We start from the raw sequence: 20,102 nt of genomic DNA, 5'->3' as shown, positions 1-20,102 counted from the left end.
AATCCTTTTTGGGGAAAAAGGGACCCACTTTTGGCCTCTCATTGCTCAAATAGGGCGGTCTCTCCGTGAAAGGGTCGCTTTCTGTGTGTTTCAAAAGCCAACTTTGCCAAAAACAACTGCAGCTCCCATTATTCCTTGGTAGAACTCCAAAAATCCTTTTTGGGGAAAAAGGGACCCAATTTTGGCCTCTCATTGCTCAAATAGGGCGGTCTCTCCGTGAAAGGGTCGCTTTCTGTGTGTTTCAAAAGCCAACTTTGCCAAAAACAACTGCAGCTCCCATTATTCCTTGGTAGAACTCCAAAAATCCTTTTTGGGGAAAAAGGGACCCACTTTTGGCCTCTCATTGCTCAAATAGGGCGGTCTCTCCGTGAAAGGGTCGTTTCTCTGTGTTTCAAAAGCCAACTTTGCCAAAAACAACTGCAGCTCCCATTATTCCTTGGTAGAACTCCAAAAATCCTTTTTGGGGAAAAAGGGACCCAATTTTGGCCTCTCATTGCTCAAATAGGGCGGTCTCTCCGTGAAAGGGTCGCTTTCTGTGTGTTTCAAAAGCCAACTTTGCCAAAAACAACTGCAGCTCCCATTATTCCTTGGTAGAACTCCAAAAATCCTTTTTGGGGGAAAAGGGACCCAATTTTGGCCTCTCATTGCTCAAATAGGGCGGTCTCTCCGTGAAAGGGTCGCTTTCTGTGTGTTTCAAAAGCCAACTTTGCCAAAAACAACTGCAGCTCCCTTTACTCCTTGGCAGAACTAGAAAGTACAGGTATCCCCTTGTAAAAAAATAAAATTAGCTAAAAAATACATAGAGACGGTTTTGCGGCACTTAAGATACCCTTAATAACATAACACGTTGCCAATCAAGAAACAAGAAATATTTTTCAACACTTCCACGACACCTTTCCATCCCCCCATCTGTCTCCTGAAAACACTCCTGCTGTCATGAAACGTTCAGCTGTACGCGGGTCTGGGGGAGCAAGTCCTGATAGTGGTAAAGGCACAGCCAGGACACTGTGGGGGGCCAAAAAAGTAAGGGTGGGTCCCATCTGTCTGGAACGCCGAACTATGGGAGTGGGTGGACTTGATGAAGAAGCTGGCTGTTCGCATGCAGAAAGTACACAGCCCTCCACACCGAGCCAGTTGTCTTATAGAGCTGAGACCACAGGACGATCAATGGAACATACAGGTTTAGCCGTCCTGGAACTACAGGTGGTGGATAGTGAGGATAACCCCACCCCTCCACCCGCTACTGACAGTGAGGAGGAGGTAGAGGAGGTTGTACTATCCAAACAAAAAATTTCTCAAGCTGACGAAAGGGTGCCCACGACTCCTATCTCAGTGGGCGTCCCCACAGTGGCTGTGGGGAGGCCTAGGTCTTATATTTGGGACCATTTCCATGTGCACTCTCAGAGTGCTACCTTGGCTGTTTGTAGGCACTGTGGGACAAATATCAGCAGAGGCAGAGACCTGAGACATCTTTCGACCTCGGGGTTGAGTTCTCACTTGAAGCGACACCATCCCTCCGTATCGGTACGAGGGGGAACTGCAAGCCCTTCCAGTGGCAGCATTAGCACACATAGTTCTCCTGGTGAAGATGGTGGAAGGCAGACACAGTCCACCTTGGAGGATTGGGCCATTCCATTACCCAGAAAGAAAACGGGGGAAACATTACTCACACCCCAGCAGATAACCCAAACTGTGGGAGAGATGATTGCCCTTGATCACCATCCCTTCCGCCTGGTAGAACAAGAAGGCTTAGTACGCCTTATGAAACGACTGTGCCCCCGATACAAAATCCCCTCCCGTCACACCTTTTCCAGAAAAGTAATTCCCGGCTTGTACGAGGGCTGTAAGGAACGCATTTCACAGATGTTGCGTAGCGCCATGGGAGGACACATCCATTTTACCTCTGACATTTGGTCAAGCTTGGGAGGAGGCCATTCCTACCTCTCTCTCACAGCACATTGGTGGGAGAAGGAAGGCAGTATGGATACATCCCATCGTTGGGCACTCCTCGCGTTGGAGGTTGTTGATCGAGATCACAAGGCAGAGACCATCTGCAGCTCTCTGCAATACATTATGGGGGAGTGGATGCAGTATAGGCCAGAAGAAATGAGGAGGGGCTTTATGGTGACTGACGCTGGGAAAAATATGATCAAAGCGGTTGAAAGTGCCGGGTTTCAGAATGTGTCCTGCATGGCCCACATGCTTCACAATACCGTCAAGGAAGGTTTAAAGAGCCCAGAAGAGCAGCCAGCCAGCAACGCAAACATCTCCCTGCTGATCGAGCGCTGTAGAAAGATTGCGGGCTACTTCCACAGGAGCATCAAGGCAGCCCGGCAGCTGAGAGAGAGGCAGAGCCTTGAAGGCCTCCCGCAGCACAAGCTGCTCCAGGACGTCTCAACTCGGTGGAATTCAACCTTTAAAATGCTTGAACGCATGGTCGAGCAGCAGAAGGCGGTACACGGCATCTCGCTCACTTTGGTTGCGCCAGTTAGCAAACTTGTTCCAAATAAGCAAGAGTGGGACACCATCTCCCAGCTAGTAGACATACTAAAGCCATTCAAACATGCCACTGACACCCTTTCGGACTCTAAAGCCCTTCTTAGCCAGGCAGTGCCCATGGTCTTGAGGTTAAGGAGGCACCTAGAAAGGCTTGGGGCCGGTCGAACAATGGACTCCCTGGCTGGACCGCTGACACCACCGGCCCAGGAGGTGGTGAGGAGGTTGTCCTTTGCTGTACGGAAACGCCTAGAGCCACTTCATTCCAGCAAAGTCCATATGCTGGCGGCCTTGTGTGATCCCCGGCTAAAGTACAACGTCTGCCCAAAAGACTTTACCGTGTGGAAGGCCCAACTAGTTAACCTTGTAAGGGAGGTCTTTGCTGCCAGGGTGGAGGAAACGGCCACAGCGGCCCCTCTTCTGGAAATGCCTGTAACCCCCAGCACTAGCGCTAATGGCGAGACAGAAAGTCCCGCGGAGCCGGGAGGTGTTTGCCGAAGGGATACGGATCTCCAGCAGCGACCAGGAAACGTATTTTTTGCAGAGACGGTGGCCATACTAGCCTGCTCTGAAGAATCCTCTTTGCTGGCTTCTGCTCAAAAGGTAGACTCGGCCGAATGCTCGGTCAACAGGTACTTTGAGGAGCCTCCTGAGATAATCTCTTGTGATCCATTGGCCTATTGGGCTTCACGCGAACACATGTGGCCGGACCTGTCACACGTAGCCCGCCAGTTCCTCAGCTGTCCTCCCACGAGCGTGCAGAGCGAAAGGGTCTTCAGCCTAGCGGGAGATGTAGTCACGCCCCACCGCAGCTTGCTGGACCCGCAAACAGTTGAGAAACTGGTTTTCCTGAAGGCCAACCTTCCCGTGTTGAATTTCCCAGATTTGGATTTTGACACCGACGGCTCTTAGAACAATAGTTCTCCTTTAATCAGCTCTGCTTCAGAGTAACTTTGGCTAATTTGGTGGGTGGCCAGGGGTGGGGTTGCCCCTTTGGACTCTGTCAAACAACTCTCTCCTCTAACCTACAATGCTTTCCTCTCTCTTTTTCCTTCCTTTCTCGTCTTTATCATCACTCACCGTTGCCCACTGTTGTTTTCGGGTTCATCAATCACAAGGCGCCGTTTCCCGAATCATTGAATCATGGAACCATAGAAAAGTAGAGTTGGAATAGAACTCATGGGCCATCGAGTTCTCCCCCAACAGACACGCAGGAAGTTTCATTCAAAGCATTCCCGACAGATGGCCATCGAGCCTATGCTAAAAAGCTTCAAAAGAAGGAGGCCCCAACACAGTCCGGGGGAGACAGTTCCACTCCAGAACACTCTTCACAGTCAGGAAGTTCTTCCTGATGTTCCGGTGGAATCACCATTCCACTTGTTGGAACACACTGCTCCGTCCTGTTGTCTTCTGGTCAGCAGAAAATAAGCTTGCTTCCTCCTCCCTATGACTACCCCTCACATATTTGTACATTGCTAACATTTCTCCTCTCAGCCTTCTCTTCTGCAGGCCAAACAATGATTACCAGCTAATAAAGCCTGTACTCATACTGCTTGATCAGACCCTTTTTCATTGTAGTCGGAATCCTCTATACACTTTCAAGCTTGAACGCATCTCCATTTATCTGCGTTGCGCAAAGTTGGACATATTATTCCAGGTGCGGTCTGACCACGGCAGAGTAGAGTGGGAACAGGACTGCCTTGGATCTAGACGACGATATTCCCCAGTTTATGCATGCCTAAAGCCCATTGGATATTTGATCTGCCACAAACCATAGTAGGCTCATTGTTATGTTGTTGTCCACGAGGACTCACAGACAGTTTTCTCACACACTGCTGTGAAGGTAGGCGTCCAAAGAAATGTCGCTTGGATTTACATTATGTTTAACAAAGTGAAGTTTCTTTCATATGTCCCTGTAGAACTTAATAAAGTTACTTTTGGTCCATCTCTGTAGTCTGAAGTCACAAAGTTTTTTCTCTCCCTCAATAGTGACGCTCTAGAGGTAGAAGGATTTTTGGTAAGAAATTACTCCATGAAATCCTAGGTAGGATATGCATCCTCTTTGGGTTCATTACGGATTTCGTTCAATTCAATTTTTTTAATTTTTTTGGGTTCAAACATTACTTCCCTCATGAGCCATGAATTTTTGGACTTCTCCAGATCCTAAGAGTTCCTGTACAGAAAGAGCAGTGATATATTTGATGAGGATACTTCGGATATTCATTTAAGGTGAAGGAATACGCCAGAGTCATTTTTTTTTTGATATATCTGTCCTTCTGAACGTTTGAGGACGCGTTTTGCCACGGGGATTAATACAACACCTAGACTTTGGCCACTGGCCAGCACTTCTCTAAAGTTTCATCTTTCACTGTCCCATCGGCTTGAGCAGTTAGGGTCGATGCAGTGGCCGCGGTACGGCCGCCTTTGGTCCCCCTTTCCCTCCTGCCGCGCACGCGGGCGGTGGCGTTTGCCCGTCAGGGCGTGTGCCTTTGCGGCTGATAGTGACCTCTGGGCGCAGGTTCCGTCGAGTGCGAACCACATTTTGCTGGCTTGTTGGTATAACTCAGAGGGTCGAATCGTCAAAGACAGTGGAACACCATTAAATTTGGACTATTTTCTCAGAATGTAAACCTTGGGTCCCATCACCCTGAAAGGCTGTGATTGACGCTGTTACTGCGGAACGGCCGCCTTTGGTCCCCTTTTCCCTCCTGCCGCGCACGCGGGCGGTGCCGTTTGCCCGTCAGGGCGTGTGCCTTTGCAGCTGATAGTGACCTCTGGGCGCAGGTTCTGTGGCGTGGGAACTTCAATTTGCTGGCTTGTTGGCAGGGACAATAGAAGAGGGTGTAATCACCGCACCGCAGCAGGACACCTCGGCCTTGTCCACCTCTTTTAAACATTTTCTTCTTCCACTTTCCAAACGCCTTTAAAGGCAGTGGTACTCGACGCTGTGGCCGCGGGACGGCCGCCTTTGGTCCCCCTTTCCCTCCTGCCACGCACGCGGGCGGTGGCGTTTGCCCGTCAGGGCGTGTGCCTTTGCGGCTGATAGTGACCTCTGGGCGCATGTCCTCTGGCTACGGAAGTGCTTCTTGCTGCCTTGTTGGCAGCGACGATAGAAGAGGGTGGAATCACTGCACCGCTGAAAGCGGGACACCTCGGCCTTGTCCACCACTTTTCTAAATTTTCTTCTTCCACTGTCCCATCACCTTGTGAGGCGGTTGTCGACGCTGTTGCCGAGGGACAGACGCCTAAGGTTCCCCTCGCCCTCTGTCCGCGCCCGAGGACGGTGCCCTTTGCCTGTCAGGGCGTGTGCCTTTGCGGCTGCTAGTGACCCTTGGGCGCTGGTTCTGTTTATTGGTAGGACGATAGAAGAGGGTGGAATCTCACCGCAGAAAGTCTTACACTCTGAAGTAAGACTTGTAGTCTTCAACTATCTATGGAGAACTCTCGGACAGATTCAGAAAAGAAATTCCTGTAGGACATCAACGGCGTCACTTCCTTCAAGTCCATGCCATCCTGATGCTATGCCTGTAAGATCACTACCTCCTTGAATCGGACGGGCAATAAAACATGGAGGATGGACCAGTTGGCTCTTCTAACACTCCCAGGCACTGTCTTGTTTTTCAAAAAGGAATTCTTTTTAAAAGTGCCGTTTTTTCCCACGCTCTGCCTTCCTAATGGTCAAGCTCTGACATCTGCAGGTTTCTGGACTACGGCATTGCGATGACAATGCCAGTATGCGGTCCTCCAATTTTTGCATGAAGTCTCTTTTCTTTTTTTGTGTAGTGTGGACACAGCTCTGCAAAACCTCTACTAACTTGCAGACCACAGTCCACACCTACAGTGAGATGTTGCAAGAATAAAGTAAAGGTCTGTCAAACCCTCCTCATCCAATCCATGCTGTTGACAGTTATACATCTCTGTGGTTCCCTTTGGCTTCCTTCTCAACCCAGCTTTGGTCATTTACCTGTAATAACACCAGACACACACACAAGTCTTCCCTCTAGTTCAACGCCATAGAAACATAAACCTGACATCAGAGCCGTAAAACATTCCAGTTCCGAAAAGCCTTCGAGGACTGTGGGGTGGATCGCTGGCAGATGAAGAACTGGTTTCCAGGCAAAGAGTATTTTGCACTTTATTGATTTTTAACTCTCAAACTACCTCATCTATGTGCAATTATTCAGCCCTCGGCCACAGAGCCCTGTTTTTACACCTCTGTTTTTTAAGCAGGTAATGCTGTGACAGCTTTCTTATTTTATGTGTTATTGATGCAACATTTCCTTTGACAAATATAAAATTTTGGGGTTTAATTGTTCACATTGTATTGCTGACGGCCACGCCCCATGGAAGCTGCTCAGAGTCCCTCCGGGAAGATGTCCCGGGTAATAACAATTAAGATCTTACTGTGGTATTAGAACAATCATTATTGATGTCATGATGTCCACGATTTCCCTGTGGAATGCCAGCTAGCTTGTGTCCTCCCGGGAAGGGTGCGGCCAGGGCCGCTGACGGTTTGCTGTCATGGAGTGTGCCTTTGTGTCGGCTACAGACTGTGTTGCTATGGTCTGGTTGACACATTAGTCAGTGGGGCTTGGGCCCACAGTTCACTATCAGACGTGAAGAATACACGCCCTTCCCCATGTGGGTTCAGTGGTGGGCGTGGGGCCGGCCAACGGTGGCCGGCCCCCCTGGTCAGTGGGGCTTGGGCCCACAGTTCACTATCAGACGTGAAGAATACACGCCCTTCCCCATGTGGGTTCAGTGGTGGGCGTGGGGCCGGCCAACGGTGGCCGGCCCCCCTGGTCAGTGGGGCTTGGGCCCACAGTTCACTATCAGACGTGAAGAATACACGCCCTTCCCCATGTGGGTTCAGTGGTGGGCGTGGGGCCGGCCAACGGTGGCCGGCCCCCCTGGTCAGTGGGGCTTGGGCCCACAGTTCACTAGCAGACGTTCAGAAGACACGTCTGAGGGGCTTGCGCCCACATTTCCAGGTATTTTACTTCTCTCTCTGTCTCTGGGAAGCGTGCCGGCCAACGGTGGCCGGCCCCCCTGGGCAGTATTTCAAGGTGCGGGCCTTGCCGCCTGTGGGTGTATCTTTCTTTCGTTTTGTTTTTGCTGCCTCACGGCCAACGTGGTCGTGTTTCCCGCGGTGCACCGCATCTCTCTTCTCTCTCGGCTGTCGTTCTATACCCCTTTGTGCGATTTGGCACGGAAGCCTCCTTGGGGGCGGCCACTCTTTCTTCCTTTTCGGGAAGCGTGCCGGCCAACGGTGGCCGGCCGGCCCTCAGTGCGCAGTATTTAAATGTGTGGGACACTCTTTTTCCCTCTGTGGGAAGCGTGCCGGCCAAAGGTGGCCGGCCTAGTATTTTAAGTTGTGGGCCACTCTTTATCCCTCTGTGGGAAGCGTGCCGGCCAAAGGTGGCCGGCCCTCAGTGGACAGTATTTTAAGTTGTGGGCCACTCTTTTTCCCTCTGGGAAGCGTGCCGGCCAACGGTGGCCGGCCCTCAGTGGACAGTATTTCAATGTGTGGTCCACTCTTTTTCCCTCTGGGAAGCGTGCCGGCCAAAGGTGGCCGGCCTAGTATTTTAAGTTGTGGGCCACTCTTTCTTCCTTTTCGGGAAGCGTGCCGGTCAACGGTGGCCGGCCCCCCTGAGCAGTATTTTAAGGTGCGGGCGTCGTCGCCTGTGGGTGTATCTTTCTTTTGTTTTGTTTTTGCTGCCTCACGGCCTACGTGGTCGTGTTTCCCGCGGTGCACCGCATCTCTCTTCTCTCTCGGCTGTCGTTCTTTAACCCTTTGTGCGATTTGGCACGGAAGCCTCCTTGGGGGCGGCCTCTCTTTCTTCCTTTTCGGGAAGCGTGCCGGCCAACGTTGGCTGGCCCCCCTGGGCAATATTTCAAGGTGCGGGCGTCGTCGCCTGTGGGTGTATCTTTCTTTTGTTTTGTTTTTGCTGCCTCACGGCCTACGTGGTCGTGTTTCCCGCGGTGCACCACATCTCTCTTCTCTCTCGGCTGTCGTTCTTTAACCCTTTGTGCGATTTGGCACGGAAGCCTCCTTGGGGGCGGCCTCTCTTTCTTCCTTTTCGGGAAGCGTGCCGGCCAACGTTGGCCGGCCCCCCTGGGCAATATTTCAAGGTGCGGGCCTTGCCGCCTGTGGGTGTATCTTTCTTTTGTTTTGTTTTTGCTGCCTCACGGCCTACGTGGTCGTGTTTCCCGCGGTGCACCGCATCTCTCTTCTCTCTCGGCTGTCGTTCTTACCCCTTTGTGCGATTTGGCACGGAAGCCTCCTTGGGGGCGGCCACTCTTTCTTCCTTTTCGGGAAGCGTGCCGGCCAACGGTGGCTGGCCCCCCTGTGCAATATTTCAACATGCGGGCCTTGCCGGCTGTGGCTTTTTCTTTCTTTTCTTTTCTTGCCTCCAGTATGTTACAACACAATCACACATCACAACACCAAAAAAAGGCCAAAACCAACAACAGGCAATGTGCCGTGCTTTCTATATTTAGTAGTAATATATATAATACAAAATAATAAATACAGCCAGACTTTTGAGCTGCAAGGATATTCAGTGCAATTCAACCAGACCAATAAAAGATTAACCTTCGAAAAAGGCGACCAGGCTTTGAAACAGTGATACTACTCTGAATCTGACCAACCAAAGATTTCCCCTAGATAGCAAGCACCCAGGCTTTGAACCACCGAGGCTATTCATTACAATTCTACCCCCCTAAAAGGCAACTACCTAACCTTCCAAGCAGCAAGCCTATTCCTTTCTATTCCACCTCACCAAACAAGGATTCCCATAAGAAAATGGCCAGGCTTTCAGGCTACAAAGCTATTATTCACTGTTATTCCACCTACCTAACAAAGAATTCCCATACACCACAGCAACGCGTGGCCGGGCACAGTAAACTATAAAATTGTGCAATAAATCTTAGGAAAGGGCAAACGCTCTGCAATTTAGCAAACAAGCAGGGTGGATTTTGTTCTCCCACTGTACCAAATTTGATCAGTATAGCTGAAAAAATGAGAGCAGGAGAGCCCCCGACCCCCCCCCCCCGGGGCTGTTTTGGGGCGACCGTGCATGCGCGTCCGCCATTAACGAATTAATTTCGAAAATAACGAATTTTCGTTAATTTCGAAAAATTTTGGGGGCCAAATTCGTAAATAGCAACAAAAACGAAAAACTGCCCCCTCTAGTTTTGAAACGAGTTTAGAATCAAATTTTTCATGGATCGATCAAGCCTACTGCGTACAGATGACATCTTACCCTGAAACTCCGGATGATCTCTCCCAGCGGCTTCATGTAGATGTTAAACAACATGGGGGACAATATCGACCCCTGTGGGACCCCACAGGACAATGGCTGTGGAGCCGAGCAGGTGTCCCCCAGTGACACCATCTGGGATCGTCTCTCCAGGAAGGACCGGAGCCACTGCAGAACAGTGCCTCCAATGCCCAACCCGGCGAGTCGGCCCAGAAGGATACCGTGGTCAATGGTATTGACGGCCACTGAGAGGTCCAGCAGAACCAGCAAGGACACACTCCCCTTGTCCAGTTCCCGGTGAAGATCATCGACTAAGGCGACCAAGGCTGACCAAGACCAAATCCTGGATAATAGCCGATTTTCCGTTGATAGACCTGGCGTTCAGCAGCACCACCCTTAATCCAGAGGATCCACCGACTTGGGCATCCAACTTTATCGTATCAGGAGACTGTTTTAATTCTACCAAAAATCTTGCTTTAGGCCGAATTAGTTCCCTAGTCCGAATTTGTTTTGGTCTCCCTTTCCCGTATCTCCCCCGCCTCAGAATTACTTCAATGGGGGCTCCTCGGCTGGACAACTCCCCCCCATCATTCTGAACACCCTCCCTTCTAACCGACATCCGACTTAGGCTGGTCACCATAGCACTGGATTCCTGTAGCAAGGTAGTAGGGCTGGAGGTAGGGCAACAGCTGGCAAGCAGCAGGTGGTAGCAGCAAGAAGTGTCCAAAAGCAGGTGTTTTAAAGGCCTTCCTCCACCCTCTTCTTTTCCTCCTTACCCCAGAGTAGCAAGATAGTAGGGCTGGAGGTAGGGCAACAGGACTCCCTTCTTCTATGCTGGCAAGCAGCAGGTGGTAGCAGCAAGAAGTGTCCAAAAGCAGGTGTTTTAAAGGCCTTCCTCCACCCTCTTCTTTTCCTCCTTACCCCAGAGTAGCAAGGTAGCAGGGCTGGAGGTAGGGCAACAGGACTCCCTTCTATGCCGGCAAGCAGCAGGTGGTAGCAGCAAGAAGTGTCCAAAAGCAGGTGTTTTAAAGGCCTTCCTCCACCCTCTTCTTTTCCTCCTTACCCCAGAGTAGCAAGGTAGTAGGGCTGGAGGTAGGGCAACAGGACTCCCTTCTTCTGTGCTGGCAAGCAGCAGGTGGTAGCAGTAAGAAGTGTCCAAAAGCAGGTGTTTTAAAGGCCTTCCTCCACCCTCTTCTTTTCCTCCTTACCCCAGAGTAGCAAGGTAGTAGGGCTGGAGGTAGGGCAACAGGACTCCCTTCTTCTGTGCTGGCAATTCTTTAAATTTGGAAGACCGAATCCTCCCCTAATTCTCAAATCCATCAGTACTGTATATTTTATTCTGGGGTTTTTTTCCCATTCCAAATAAATCTGAGTAGGTCTTTATTCCATGCCTTGAAAATTTTGACATTTCTTATAATAGGGAGATTTTGAAATATATACAATATTTTTGGTAAAATAGACATTTTTATAGCTGCTATTCTCCCCAATAAAGAGAGTTTGAGGTATCTCCACTTTTCTGGATCTTTTTTTATATCTTTCCATTTGTTTTCATAATTATTTTTCAGCAGGTGTACATTTCTTGCTGTGAGCCATATGCCCAAGTATTTAAACTTGGATACAATTTGTATTCCCGTTATCTTTTGTAATTCCTCATGTTTCTCTTTGGTCATATTTTTTGTCAAAATTGTAGTTTTTTTTATTTAATTTAAAGCCCACAAGTTTCCCAAATTCTTTAATTTTTTCGATCCAGTTTTCTATATTTTTTTCTGGAGTCTTCCACTATGCATATCACATCATCGGCGAAAGCCCTTAATTTATATTCTTGAGAGGTAATTTTCAGACCTTTAATTGACGTATCTTCTCTTATACTTCTAAGGAGGATTTCTAATGCCAATATGAATATCAAAGGGGAAAGAGGACATCCTTGACGTGTTCCTTTATTTATGTCCAGATTTGCTGATCTAATTCCATTCACCTTAATTGTTGCTTTTTGTTTGTCATATATTGCCTCTATTGCATTTTTGAATTGAAAGCCAATGTCTATTTCTTCTAATAACAATTTTACAAAGTCCTAATTCAGATTGTCGATCTAGGTGATGTTTATCTTTTTTGAGAGATTCTAGTCTTTTTTGGATTAATTGATTGTCTGGTAGCCTTTTAAGTTCTTTCTCATTCTTTGCTATTTCCTTACTTTGAACTTTGATTTGCTTCTTCTTACATATATTTTTCAATTAAACAACTTGCTTTGCTCATAGTCTGGGACTCCAGTGTGGTTTGAGGTTCTCTGCAGTCTAGGGGTGCAACAGAGAACACAGGAGAAACATCCATGTGATGAGGGCTTAGATGTCAGTCCTAAGTCTTATGTTTTGGCCCTGAGCTTTTTGCCTGGGATGTTCTTGATCTGGCAATTCTAGGGCTTAATAACACTGAATATTACATTGTTTTAAAAACAGAGTTAAACGCAAAACTGCTACTGAATGCTTAGAAGTATTTACCTTGTGATGGATATATGAGTGAAGAATAAATGAGGGTTGTTGTTTTTGTTAAAAATATTAATTCATTGGTAACAATTTAGATCATGTTTAAATGTGGAAGGGAGATTGCACATATGTGAGACCTAAAGTATGTGTCTTCAAGCTGACTGTTGATTTTTAACTTAGATGTGATTTTCCATTGCCTTTCTCTATTTTTCCCTGATTATCTATCTTCCAAATACTACTTAGGCTTGATCCTAGTTAGTTTTCAAGATCAGACAGGATCTGGTGTCTTATGGGTATTCAGGTTGGCCCTACATGAGTATACAGAATGATTCCTAAGTTCAATTGGCTTATATCATCTTACCTTTTGGTAATGTATGTATTTCAGCTAAATCCTTCTCATTCTGCTGCTTCTCCAGATCACTTTGACGTTTGAGTTGTAATTCCGAAGGTGGAGTGTCTTGGTCTGAGAGCCATTTTTTGGTGGCATCTCCAGAGAGACTCTGAAATTGACACCAGACAGCAGAATTTATCCACACAGTTAGTAAAAGCATTATATTTTCAGCAAAGAATGTAGGAAGAACAATGGTTACATTTTACATTATTTATGATGGGTTTGATTGACTTATCTTTGTCAGGAGGTCAATCATAGCATTTTCTTAGGCAAAGAATAATCATGATAGAGTTTATAGCAGCAGCTTTATCACTAGTGTATGTTTGACAGCTTAAGTAAGTCTTATCTGGTAGATGTGAGATGTATACACACATACACACACACATGTAGGGAGTGACCCAATATCTTTTCCTGACTGGGGCAGAATAGCATATTGAGTCAAACGTCCCCAGGTTAGGATGCATATCCAAAGTCAGCAAAGTTGTTTTGACACATAGAGCAGATAATCCTTCAATCAGCTCTAGCAGTGAAAACTAACATTAAGAACACACACACCCCAGTTGTCCCTCCACATTTGCAGTTTTGACTTTTGTGGACTTCATTTTTTGCAGAGTTGACTAAAAGGTGCTCTCTAGGAATCTTCAGGTTCCCCTGTGTGACTGATGGTCAGGCTAGAGAACCTAGAGATCTATAGAGAGAACATCTCCATAGTAATCTCAAGATTCTCCCATATGAGTCTGTGTTCAGTTTCCAGTGGAAGTCAGCTACAGACTCATGTTGGTAAATTTTAAAATTCTTAGAAAAGTATTCTCTCAGTTTTTTTAAAAAGAAGCAGTTTCTTTATTTGCGGTTTTTCATTTTCATGAGAGTCCTGCACCAATACCCTATCGAATATGGAGGGCTGACTGACAGTATTTTGCAATTACTGCCTTCTCATGATAGCCAAAAACATGGTATAGGATCAGATATGGATGTGCATGCTGCATAAATGCACAAAGAAAGATAGAGACAAAGAATGAGATGTGCAAGGCAGATGCATGGATACATATGTGCAAACACAAACACACATCACAAAAAGCAATGGAAACAGCACAGAAGTCATAACACTGTTATCTTGAAAAATGTGATGGTCTAATCAATTAACATTTACTGATCCTTGAAGTCATCTACTCGTTTGGTTGTCTTGGCCCCAGTGTTCCTAATGGATAAACCATCTCACAGGCAAACAAGTGCCAGAGGTGTGGTTCTACAACCACATCCAGCTCCTCATTATGCAAGTGTATACTATTCAGATAAACATTAATCATCAAAGGAAAACATCTGAATAAGAAGCTGGGTTTAATCCTAATTATGTCTCCTATACACCTGAATGGTACCATTCCACTGATTGGCATATGCATGGCCACTTCAACTCTGGGATGGGCAAAGGGAAGCCCTGGGACTGCATGTGGCCCTATGTATCTTTGCAGTCCCTGACTTCCTGTTGCTGGTAAAAAAAACAAGGAATTTTTTTTTCTCCGGGAAGTCTTAGAGATTTTCCTTTCAAATTGTTTCCAGATTCCCTAAACCTTAAAAATAACAACAAAACAAAACAAAACTAAGCAGGAGTTTTGTGTGACCCCAGGGTTACAAAGGAAAAAAGCCCTCCCCCCCACACCAAATTTACAGAGTTTCCTATCCATGCTTTACTTATTGAACATAGAAATGAGCTCTGGGAACAAAGCTAAAACTGTATAATGTACATGTGATCTTTTCATCCCTCCTCCCTGTTGTAGGACACGGCTCTACAAGGGCCGGAAAAATAGTACAGGTCAATAACTGGCTCAGAAAATGGTGTCAAGAGGAGCATTTTGGCTTCCTTGACCATGGTCTACTCTTCCAAGAGGATTGACTACTGGCAAGCGATGGGGTGCATCTCACACAAGTAGGAAAATATCTTTTTGCACACAGACTCACAAACCTCATCAGGCGCACTTTAAACTAGATCCACTGGGGGAGGGGAACAACAGCCTGGCGAACACTATATTACCCACGACCACAGGGAACCGCTGAAAGGCTAAACGGAGGGCTGCACAAACACAGCAAGGACCAAGTACAGAGAGCACAATAATCCCAAATAAACAGTTCGAGGGGAGGTCACAGGGGCTTACATGTCTTTACACTAATGCTCAGAGCATGGGAAATAAGCAAGACGAACTCCAACTCCTAGCACAGCACCACACATACGATGTCATAGGCATCACTGAAACCTGGTGGGATGACTCCCATCACTGGAATTTAACCGTTGAGGGCTATAACCTCTTTCACAGAAATAGAACAAAGGGGGGAGGAGGGGGAGTAGCTTTATATGTCAAAAACAATTACGTTGCAGAAGAAATGCAAGACCGTAATCCGGGAAACCAGCTTGAAAGCATCTGGATAAGAATCAAGGGAACCGGGACTCAAAAAGATCTTGTCGTGGGTGTCTACTACAGACCTCCGAGTCAGGATGAAGGACTTGATGAAGCCTTCTGTCAACAGCTGACCAAACAGGCACAAAGAAGAGATATAGTAGTCATGGGCGATTTCAATTATCCCGATATCTGCTGGAAAACAAACTCAGCCAAGAGTACAAAGTCCAACAAATTCCTCACTTGCCTTGCAGATAATTTTATGGTCCAGAAGGTAGAAGAGGCAACAAGGGGATCAGCAACTCTTGATCTAATCTTAACAAATGTGGAAGACCTGGTCAATACAGTTGAAGTGGTTGGATCCTTAGGGGCAAGTGACCATGTGCTCCTGCAGTTTGCAATACAAAGGAATGCTGAAACTAAGACAAGTCAAACACGCATTCTGGACTTTAAGAGAGCTGACTTCCAAAAAATGAAGGAATTACTGAGCGGCATTCCATGGACGCCGATATTAAAAAACAAGGGAGTTAAGGATGGATGGGAGTTTTTCAAAAGTGAAATACTCAAGGCGCAAATGCAAACAGTGCCAACAAAGAAGAAAAATAAGACAAGTGCAAAGAAGCCAGAATGGATGTCCAAAGAACTTCTAACTGAGCTAAAGCTCAAAAGTGACATGCATAAGAAGTGGAAAAGGGGAGAAATCACCAAAGAAGAATTCAAACGTATAGCCAACACCTGTAGGGAAAAGGTTCGCAAGGCTAAAGTGCAAAATGAGCTCAGGCTTGCCAGGGACATAAAAAACAACAAAAAAGGTTTTTTGCTTACGTTGGTAGAAAAAGGAAGAAAAAGGAGGCGATAGGGCCATTGCAAGGAGAAGATGAGGTGATGGCGACAGGGGACAGGGAAAAGGCAGAACTACGTAATGCCTTCTTTGCCTCGGTCTTCTCAGAAAAAGAAAGCCATCTTCAACCTCAGCAACATGGAATGGACGAAGGATTGGGGGAAATCCAACCCCAAATAGGGAAACAAGTTGTCCAGGAACACTTGGCCTCTCTAAACGAATTCAAGTCCCCAGGGCCAGATCAGCTACACCCAAGAGTACTGAAGGAACTAGCGGATGTTATTTCAGAACCACTGGCAATTATCTTCGAGAGTTCTTGGAGAACGGGAGAAGTCCCAGCAGATTGGAGGAGGGCGAATGTGGTCCCTATCTTCAAGAAGGGAAAAAAGAACGACCCAAACAATTACCGTCCGGTCAGCCTCACATCAATACCAGGCAAAATTCTGGAAAAGATCATTATGGAAGTGGTCTGCAAACACTTAGAAACAAATGCGGTCATTGCTAATAGTCAACACGGATTTACCAAAAACAAGTTATGCCAGACTAATCTGATCTCTTTTTTCGATAGAGTTACGAGTTGGGTCGATACAGGGAATGCTGTGGATGTAGCGTACCTGGATTTCAGTAAGGCCTTCGACAAAGTCCCCCACGACCTTCTGGCAAACAAACTAGTAAAATGTGGGCTAGACAAAACTACGGTTAGGTGGATCTGTAATTGGCTAAGCGAACGAACCCAAAGGGTGCTCACCAATGCGTCGTCTTCATCATGGAAAGAAGTGACAAGTGGAGTGCCGCAGGGCTCCGTCCTGGGCCCGGTTCTGTTCAACATCTTTATTAACGACTTAGACGAAGGGTTAGAAGGCACGATCATCAAGTTTGCAGACGACACAAAACTGGGAGGGATAGCTAACACTCCAGAAGACAGGAGCAGAATTCAAAACGATCTTGACAGACTAGAGAGATGGGCCAAAACTAACAAAATGAAGTTCAACAGGGACAAATGCAAGATACTTCACTTTGGCAGAAAAAATGGAAATCAAAGATACAGAATGGGGGACACCTGGCTTGACAGCAGTGTGTGCGAAAAAGACCTTGGAGTCCTCGTGGACAACAAGTTAAACATGAGCCAACAATGTGATGCGGCTGCTAAAAAAGCCAATGGGATTCTGGCCTGCATCAATAGGGGAATAGCGTCTAGATCCAGGGAAGTTATGCTCCCCCTCTATTCTGCCTTGGTCAGACCACACCTGGAATACTGTGTCCAATTTTGGGCACCACAGTTGAAGGGAGATGTTGACAAGCTGGAAAGCGTCCAGAGGAGGGCGACTAAAATGATTAAGGGTCTGGAGAACAAGCCCTATGAGGAGCGGCTTAAAGAGCTGGGCATGTTTAGCCTGCAGAAGAGAAGGCTGAGAGGAGACATGATAGCCATGTACAAATACGTGAAGGGAAGTCATAGGGAAGAGGGAGCAAGCTTGTTTTCTGCTGCCCTGCAGACTAGGACACGGAACAATGGCTTCAAACTACAGGAAAGGAGATTCCACCTGAACATCAGGAAGAACTTCCTCACTGTGAGAGCTGTTCGACAGTGGCTCTCTCTCCCCAGGGCCGTGGTGGAGGCTCCTTCCTTGGAGGCTTTTAAGCAGAGGCTGGATGGCCATCTGTCGGGGGTGCTTTGAATGCGATTTCCTGCTTCTTAGCAGGGGGTTGGACTAGATGGCCCATGTGGTCTCTTCCAACTCTACTATTCTATGATTCTATGATTCTATGTTTGAATGTTTGACTATAACTGATAATAATAATGCCAGTGGGGCCGGGCTGTGGCGCAGGCTGTTGAGCAGCTGCAATAAATCACTCTGACCATGAGGTCATGAGTTCGAGGCCAGCCCGTGGCGGGGTGAGCACCCGTCAATTAAAAATAAAAAATAGCCCCTGCTCGTTGCTGACCTAGCAACCCGAAAGATAGTTGCATCTATCAAGTAGGAAATAAGGTACCACTTATAAAAGTGGGGAGGCAGGTTTAACTAATTTACGACCTGGAATGAGGAAGTGCCATCAGAGTGGATGATGAAGCAGCTGCTCCCCCCTGTGGCCAGAATCGAACATCCCCTCAAAAAGAAGGTTAAATTGCCTCTGCGTCTGTCTGTCTCAGTCTCTATTTGATGTGTTTATGGGCATTGAATGTTTGCCCTATGTGTGTATAATGTGATCCACCCTGAGTCCCCTTCGGGGTGAGAAGGGCGGAATATAAATACTGCAAATAAATAAATAAATAAATAAATAAATAAATAAATAATCTGCAATTCTACTGTTGTCAGGTATATGCTGATCTTCTGATTGAAGAGATTCTTCCATACACTAGCTGTCATATTCCTGAATCACAGTATTATGATGTACATACAAGCTTTTCACAAGCAGATTGATCCATCTTTTGGGAATCCCTATTCTGTATCACTGAGAACAAGAGTTAAACCTTCAAAGCCAACATTGCCCTCTTCTGCTTTAAATTTGTTTTGCTCTTTTAGATCGCTTCTCCCTCTCTGCAGTAATCACCATAACATGTGGCCAATTTCTCATTTTGAATTGTCCTTAAGTTACCTACAAACAAAACTTTATTTAATAGACATACCAAGTGGGAAAATTCTCAGCTGTAAAAAATTTCTGCAAATACTGTGATAACGTTATCAGTCAAGGCAAATCTTTAGCCTTTTGAAGTCTCTACCAGCTAAGTATGTGTATGTGTGCCTTCAAGTAATATGCTGACTTCTGGTGATTCTCAAAGGCATTAGGCATAGAAAATAACATTTAGAATTGCAATATTTAAGAGTAAGCCATCTTTCATAAATTATTGACCTTAAAAGAAAGTTTAGGTAATTAAATTAATGTAATTATTAGAAAGTAATTAATTAGGGCTGCAATTCAGAATTTAGTCCAACTGAATGAAGTTCATTAAAGAAAAAAATGAAACAGAATTGCGAAGAAAATCAGTAAGCATGCATAACATAAAATGGTTGGGATTTGTGGCCATTTATCCTACAGAGCTGCAGTACAATAAAGAACTCCACAATGAAAGATTTGTGCCAAAGCACTTTAAATCAATAGTAGTAGCTTTACATTTTATGCCCCTCTAGCATCTGCAGAAGAAAAAAACACAAATCTATGAAGATAAGATTTCTGTTGATGGTAAGTAGCTCAAGAACTGATGAGATGATACAGAACAGGAGAAGATTATGACAGAACATTTTACTGGAAGCTACAGACAATATCTGGAAAGTGTTCACATCATATCTATATGCACAAGTCTAAGAGAAAGAGAGAGTAGATGCAGACAAACAGAGCATCAACCAATGGAAGACAGTACATTTTTTAGGGACTAAAACACTTACCACCAGAAAGATACCAATTTCTTTTCATAATTATGGCTTATTATTGAACTGTCCACCTTTCCATCTCTATATCATCCTGTAGACATCTTGCAGTAATCTCCTACTGACTTGATCAACCCTAGATTATTCATTTGACAACTTTTGACACACTGGTAGCAAAATTATGTATGTTCTAATCCTCCATTTCACCTCATCACAGCAGGTTCTTACCAGTAACACTCAGGACTTACTAAAATTCTTAATCAATAATGGCATTATTATTTGTGTTTGTATGTGTTTGCTCACAACAATATCTATACATTTACCATATTTGAGCAATAAAATAACAAAATGCTGATAAACTTCTATGTCTTTTAAAAAAAATGGTCTTTTTGGTTCCATGATGCCGGGATCTAGCACTTTGATATAGTGATTGGTGAGAAGCAACTAATTTGCCACAAGGCACTGTGGGTTCATTCTTCTCCTTCTCTTTTTCTTCCTCCTATTTTGGCAATGCAAGTGACATGTTCTAACTAATTACTCAAAGGTACTAATTTGGAATACAGTATTTCTACTCATCTAAGTGATATCCCTATTGCTTGCCATTATGTGCTTCCAAGTCACTTTCAGCTTACATAGTGGAAAGACTTATTCAAAGATTTGCCAATCTCTGCCTCTTTACATTCCTTCAAGGCTGAGAGAATGTGACTTGTCCAAAGTCACCCAGTAAGGTGGCTATGGCTGAATTCTAACCTCTCAGAGTCCCGGTCCAACCCTGAAACCACCACATCATCCTGGCTTCCAATATCTCTATTATACTTTTTAAAATCAAATATCCAAAATGTTTGATCATACAAACAGTAGATTTTACTTGTAA

The 20,102-nt window shown here is 45.9% G+C and overlaps 1 protein-coding gene across 1 annotated transcript in view; it reads right to left on the bottom strand.

Annotated features, from left to right (window-relative positions):
* The window catches only part of themis (thymocyte selection associated), a 124,479-nt gene that overhangs the window by 8,070 nt on the left and 96,307 nt on the right, over positions 1-20,102 (bottom strand). The window contains exon 5 of the mRNA XM_008118971.3: positions 12,600-12,738. Coding sequence (XP_008117178.2) covers positions 12,600-12,738 — 139 coding nt within the window. The remainder of the gene's footprint in view (positions 1-12,599; positions 12,739-20,102) is intronic.

The sequence above is a fragment of the Anolis carolinensis genome, chromosome 1, assembly GCF_035594765.1.
Source record: "Anolis carolinensis isolate JA03-04 chromosome 1, rAnoCar3.1.pri, whole genome shotgun sequence".
Classification (NCBI taxonomy): Eukaryota; Metazoa; Chordata; class Lepidosauria; order Squamata; family Dactyloidae; genus Anolis; species Anolis carolinensis.
The sequence above is the reverse complement of the archived record's forward strand: the minus strand, read 5'-3'. Positions and strand labels throughout refer to the sequence as shown.